Source organism: Ranitomeya variabilis, chromosome 6, assembly GCF_051348905.1.
Source record: "Ranitomeya variabilis isolate aRanVar5 chromosome 6, aRanVar5.hap1, whole genome shotgun sequence".
NCBI lineage: Eukaryota > Metazoa > Chordata > Amphibia > Anura > Dendrobatidae > Ranitomeya > Ranitomeya variabilis.
The window spans coordinates 385,216,049-385,222,968 of record NC_135237.1 but is presented as its reverse complement, the minus strand read 5'-3'; the positions used below and the strand labels follow the sequence as shown (position 1 = coordinate 385,222,968).

The 6,920-nt window shown below is 46.8% G+C and overlaps 1 protein-coding gene across 1 annotated transcript; it reads left to right on the top strand.

Moving 5' to 3' along the window:
• Positions 1-200: 200 nt before the first annotated feature.
• On the top strand, positions 201-2,734 carry LOC143782122 (uncharacterized). Its single transcript, XM_077269244.1, has 2 exons — positions 201-237; positions 308-2,734. Exon 2 carries the CDS (start codon positions 1,070-1,072, stop codon positions 2,732-2,734), a length of 1,665 nt encoding a protein of 554 aa, XP_077125359.1. The 5' UTR covers positions 201-237; positions 308-1,069.
• The last annotated feature ends 4,186 nt before the right edge of the window (positions 2,735-6,920 follow it).

Here is a 6,920-nt window from a genome sequence, read left to right as displayed (position 1 = left end):
GTTCTCAGTACTCACTGTTGTAGCTCCAGGGGGGGTCTCTGTAGATGCTTATCACAGAAGAGGTGTTAGTATAGAGATGTTATCAGTACTGCATCTTTGATCATCTATCCACACAAGGATGTGTTGAGCAGCTGTCCCTAATTTATAACTAACCAGCTCCCATAATCCCGCTGTCCTCTCCCTGCACTGGGGGCCTATAAATTTAGATTCATTCTTAGGGGTGCACGCAAGTGTGGGGTCGCACACATTCAGCAAAGCATCGCATTAGCTAAGCATCAAGTTATAGCAGTTATTCCATGGCAGTTAGTCAGGGCAGGAGTCAGGTAACCCACACTCTGCTCTCCCTTCTATCCATGTGCTTTATTCCTATCCTCCTATGCTCCCTTGCAATCCACTTTCACCGCCCAATCCCCCCTCCATCACGACTCATACACATCAGCTCCTCACTCCTTCCCTCTCCCATGTACAGCTCCCATGCACTTCTCACCTTCCTGAAAAACCTCAGTCCGTCTTGCCAAAACACACTGCACAAAAAAACTTCTTACAATTCCAAAAACTTCTTGCTTTTTATCTTCCTACTCCTACTGATTTTGGGAGACATCTCCCCTAATCCTGGTCCACCATCCCACAACCTCAACTGCTACCCTACCTCACATCAAAACCATTCTAACCTTATTAATATTACTTGCACTCCCTCATCTCCTTCTTTTAATTGTGCCCTTTGGAATCCACGGTCTGTATGTAACAAGCTTCCTTTCCTGCACAACTACTTTCTGAACAACTCTCTAAATCTATTGGCCCTCACTGAAACCTGGATCCAGGATTCTGACACGGTCTCCCCTGCTGCCATTTCCCATGGTGGCCTACAATTCTCCCATTCCCCGAGACCCACAAACAGACCTGGTGGTGGAGTCGGCATACTCCTCTCCCCACAATGCACCTTCCAGGTCATCCCACCAACTCCATCACTCTCATTCCCTTCTTTTGAGGTCCACACCATCAGGTTCTTCCATCCCCTCTTCCTCAGAGTAGCGTCATATACCGGCCCCCAGGCTCGCCCACCCACTTCATGGATCACTTCTCTGCCTGGCTGCCGCACTTCATGTCCTCAGAACTCCCAACCCTTATCCTGGGAGATTTCAACATCCCCATAAACAGCCCCACTTCTACATCTGCATCCCAGCTTCTATCACTAACCACTTTGCTCGGCCTCTCACAGCTCTCAACCTCTGAGACACACAAGGACGGTAACACCCTTGACCTGGTCTTTGTCCGGCTGTGTTCTATCTCCTACCTAAATAACTCACCACTTCCCCTCTCTGACCACAACATTCTCTCCTTCATGCTCACAAATCCTTGCTCATCCCAGCACCCTCCTACCTACCATTCAGTCAGAAATCTACAAACCATTAACCCTCATACTCTTTCAGACTCCTTACACTCATCACTGTCCCCAATCTCCTCTTTTTCCTGTCCTGATCTGGCGGTACATCACTACAATGACACTCTTAGAAGCACCCTAGACCAAGTAGCTCCCCTAACCCTCAGAACCTCCAAACACAGAGTAAAACAGCCCTGGCTCTCATCACAAACCCGATTTCTCCAGCGATGCTCTAGGAGTGCTGAACGCTTATGGAGGAAAACTCGCACACCAGAAGACTTCATACACTTCAAATTTATGTTAAAAGCCTATAACTCTGCCCTTCACATCGCCAAACAGACCTACTTCACCTCTCTGATCTCTTCACTATCCAACAACCCCAAGAAACTTTTTGACACCTTTCACTCCCTCCTCAGGTCAAAAGCTCAAGCCCCTATCACAGACATTTGTGCTGATGACCTGGCCTACCACTTTATAGAGAAAATAGACAATATCCACCAGGAAATCCGCTCCCAATCACCAAGTTCAGTGACTCCCATCCCTCCCTGCATCTCCCCTGGCTCACTCTCCGCATTTGATCCCATCACAGAAGAAGAAGTCTCCAGGCTCCTCTCTTCTTCTCGTCCGACTACATGCACTACCATCCCCATTCCCTCACATCTCCTCCAGTCTCTCTCTCCAGTCATCACTACTCACCTAACTACAATCTTTAATCTCTCACTCTCCTCAGGCATTTTCCCATCCTCCTTCAAACACTCTATCATTACTCCGTTACTAAAGAAACCCACCCTCGACCCATCCTGCACAAACAACTACAGACCGGTCTCCAATCTCCCCTTCATCTCTAAACTCTTGGAGCGCCTAGTCTATTCCCTCCTTACCCATTACCTCTCCATTCACTCCCTCCTAGACCCTTCACAGTCCAGCTTCCGCCCCCTACACTCGACAGAAACTGCATTCGTCAAAGTGACCAGCGAACTTCTGACAGCAAAAAGTAACGGTGTCCACTCTCTGCTCATTCTTCTCAACCTTTCTGCAGCTTTTGATACTTTTGACCACCCTCTCCTACTCTCTAGGCTCCAGTCACTTGGCATTAAGGACACTGCTCTCTCCTGGTTCTCCTCCTATCTTTCTGACCGCTCCTTCAGTGTTCTGTTCTCTGGCTCCACTTCATCTCCTCTTCCTCTCACTGTCGGGGTACCCCAGGGCTTAGTCCTTGGCCCCCTTCTCTTCTCCCTCTACACGGCCCCAATTGGACAGACCATCAGCAGATTTGGCTTTCAGTACCATCTTTATGCCGACGACACACAACTATACACGTCATCCCCTGGACTTACTCCTGCTGTACTATAGAACACCACTGACTGTCTGTCCGCAGTCTCCAACATCATGTCCGCTCTCTATCTGAAACTCAACCTCTCCAAAACTGAACTTCTTCTGCTCCCACCATCTACTAACCTCCCCAAACCTGACGTTTCCCTCTCCGTGGGTGGCACCATAATAACACCTCAGCAGCAGGCATGCTGTCTGGGTGTTATGTTTGACTCCGATCTCTCCTTCACATCCCATATACAATCTCTTGCCCGCTCATGCCGCTTACACCTAAAGAACATCTCTAGAATCCGCCCTTTTCACACCATGGAGACAACAAAAACCCTCACTGTCACCCTGATCCACTCCCGCCTGGACTACTGTAATGCTTTATTAATTGGCCTCCCCCTCACTCGACTTTCCCCTCTCCAGTCTATCCTTAATGCAGCAGCCAGGGTTGTCTATCTAGCTAATCTTTACTCAAACGCGTCCGCTCTTCGCCAGTCATTACACTGGCTGCCCATTCATTACAGGATACAATTCAAAGTACTTGTTCTCACTCACAAAGCTCTTCAGTGTGGCACCCCCTTACATCTCCTCCCTCATTTCTGTCTATCGGCCTAACCGACCTCTGCGCTCTGCAAATGACTTTCGACTAACCTCTGCACTAATCCGTACCTCCCACTCCCGACTCCAAGACTTCTCCCGTGCTGCACCAATCCTCTGGAATGCTCTACCCCAAGAAATTAGGACCATCCACAATTTGCATAGTTTTAGGCACTACTGTTGTGAACTGTGTTTCTGGGCTCCCTCTGGTGGTCACTAACAGTACTGTGTTAGGCATGTCTTGTTGCAGGCCTGGGCTCCAGCTGGGTCATTAAGCAGCGGGTGTTCCCTATTTAGGTCTCCTCTGGACTCAGTCTCTTGCCTGGCATCATTGTATCCAGTCCTATAAGGTTTCCTCCTGATTCCTTTCCGTCTGTCTCATGCAAGAAAAGCTAAGTCCGTTTTGAATACTTTGGATCATTTGCATTTTTCAGTGTTTTTGTCCAGCTTGCTTGATATGTGATTTTCTGGCTCGCTGGAAGCTCTAGGGTGCTGATATTCCCCCTCCGCACCGTCAGTCGGTGTGGGGGTTCTTGAAATATTCAGCGTGGATGTTTTTGCAGGGTTTTCTGCTGACCGCATAGTTCACTTTCTATTTTCTGCCTATCTAGACTAGTGGGCCTCACTTTGCTGAATCTAGTTCATCTCTATGTTTGTGTTTTCCTCTTGCCTCACCATTATTATTTGTTGGGGGCTTTCTATATCTTTGGGGTTCAATTTCTCTGGAGGCAAGTGAGGTCTTATTTTCCCTCTAGGGGTAGTCAGTTCTCCGGCTGGCTCGAGACATCTAGAATCAACGTAGGCACGTTCACCGGCTACTTCTAGTTGTTGTGTTAGGATCAGGTATGCGGTTAGCCCAGTTTCCACCTCCCTAGAGCAGTTCCATGTTTTTTGTTGACCTTGCCGGAATACCAGAGATCCTCTACCACTGGGATCATAACAGAATGCCAGGCCAAAAGAAAATGTTTATTGCATCGCAGAAGCGGGATTAAAAAGAAGTTCTGAGTTTTTTTGTTTTTTTTTTTTGTGTTGCTGCAGTTCGCCTAGCTTCTTCCATCCCCTTTTTCTCTGAGTGGCTTGAGCTCTGCTGCAGATATGAATGTCCAGACTCTGACTTCTAGTGTGGATAAGCTTGCTGCTAGGGTGCAAAGCATTCAGGATTTTGTTATCCATAGCCCTATGTCTGAACCAAAAATACCTATTCCTGAGCCGTTTTTTGGAGATAGATCTAAGTTCCTGAATTTTAGGAATAATTGCAAATTGTTTCTGTCTCTGAAACCTCGTTCCTCTGGTGATTCCGCTCAGCAAGTTAAGATTGTTATCTCCTTCTTGCGCGGTGACCCTCAAGATTGGGCCTTCTCTCTGGCGCCAGGAGATCCTGCATTGGTGAATGTTGATGCGTTTTTTCTGGCACTTGGTTTGCTTTATGAGGAGCCTAATCTTGAAAGTCAGGCTGAAAAGATGTTGCTGGCTATCTCTCAAGGTCAGGACGAAGCTGAGGTGTATTGTCAAAAATTTCGGAAATGGTCCATGCTTACTCAATGGAATGAGTGTGCCCTGGCCGCAAATTTCAGAAATGGTCTTTCTGAAGCCATTAAGAATGTGATGGTGGGGTTTCCTATCCCTACAGGTCTGAATGATTCAATGGCTCTGGCCATTCAAATTGATCGACGTTTGCGGGAGCGCAAATCTGCTAATCCTTTGGCAGTGCTGTCTGAACGGTCACCTGATTCTATGCAATGTGACAGAATTCTGACCAGAGCCGAGCGGCAAAATCATAGACGTCAAAATGGGTTGTGTTTTTACTGTGGTGATTCAACACATGTTATCTCAGCATGCTCTAAGTGCTTAAAAAAAATTGTTGTTAATCCTGTCGCCATTAGTACTTTTCAGCCTAAGTTTATTTTGTCTGTGACTTTAATTTGTTCATTATCTTCTTACTCAGCTATGGCTTTTGTAGATTCTGGTGCTGCTCTGAGTCTGATGGATTTGTCGTTTGCCAGGCGCTGTGGTTTTGTCCTGGAGCCTTTGGAAAATCCTATTCCTCTTAGAGGAATTGATGCTACGCCATTGGCAGAGAATAAACCTCAGTATTGGACGCAAGTGACCATGTGCATGACTCCTGTACATCAGGAGGTGATTCGTTTTCTGGTACTGCATAAAATGCATGATGTTGTTGTTTTGGGTCTGCCATGGTTACAGGCCCATAATCCAGTTTTAGATTGGAAAGCTATGACTGTGTCAAGTTGGGGTTGTCAGGGGATTCATGGCGATTCTCCATTGGTGTCTATTGCTTCTTCTACTCCTTCTGAGATCCCTGAGTTTTTGTCAGACTATCAGGATGTATTTGATGAACCCAGGTCCAGTGCCCTTCCTCCTCATAGGGACTGTGATTGTGCTATAGATTTGATTCCTGGTAGTAAATTTCCAAAGGGACGACTCTTTAATTTATCTGTGCCAGAGCATGCCGCGATGCGGAGTTATATAAAGGAGTCTTTGGAGAAGGGACATATTCGCCCATCCTCTTCTCCTCTTGGTGCAGGATTCTTTTTTGTGGGCAAGAAAGACGGGTCTTTGAGACCTTGTATAGATTATCGTCTTCTGAATAAGATCACGGTGAAATTTCAGTATCCTTTGCCATTGTTGTCTGATTTGTTTGCTCGGATTAAGGGTGCCAGTTGGTTCACCAAGATAGATCTTCGCGGTGCGTATAACCTTGTGCGCATAAAGCAGGGAGATGAATGGAAAACAGCATTTAATACGGCCGAGGGTCATTTTGAGTACCTGGTGATGCCTTTTGGACTCTCTAATGCTCCTTCTGTGTTTCAGTCCTTCATGCATGACATCTTCCGGAAATATCTGGATAAATTTATGATTATTTATCTGGATGATATTTTGGTTTTTTCTGATGATTGGGAGTCCCATGTGAACCAGGTCAGGATGGTGTTTCAGGTTCTGCGTGAGAATGCTTTATTTGTGAAGGGTTCAAAATGTATCTTTGGGGTACAGAAGGTTTCTTTTTTGGGTTTTATTTTTTCCCCTTCTACTGTGGAGATGGACCCAGTCAAGGTCCGTGCCATTCATGACTGGACTCAGCCCACGTCTGTTAAGAGCCTGCAGAAGTTCTTGGGCTTTGCTAATTTTTACCGTCGTTTTATCGCTAATTTTTCTAGCGTGGTTAAACCTTTGACGGATATGACCAAGAAGGGTTCTGATGTTGCTAATTGGTCTACTGCGGCCGTGGAGGCCTTTCGGGAGCTGAAGCGTTGGTTTACTTCAGCGCCAGTCCTGTGCCAGCCGGATGTCTCTCTTCCCTTCCAGGTTGAAGTTGATGCTTCGGAGATTGGTGCAGGGGCCGTTTTGTCGCAAAGAAGTTCTGATGGCTCCGTGATGAAGCCATGCGCCTTCTTTTCAAGAAAATTTTCGCCTGCTGAGCGGAACTATGATGTTGGTAATCGGGAGTTGTTGGCTATGAAGTGGGCATTTGAGGAGTGGCGACATTGGCTCGAGGGAGCTAAACATCGTGTGGTGGTCTTGACTGATCATAAAAATCTTATTTATCTCGAGTCTGCCAAGCGCCTGAATCCTAGACAGGCTCGTTGGTCGTTGTTTTTCTCCCGTT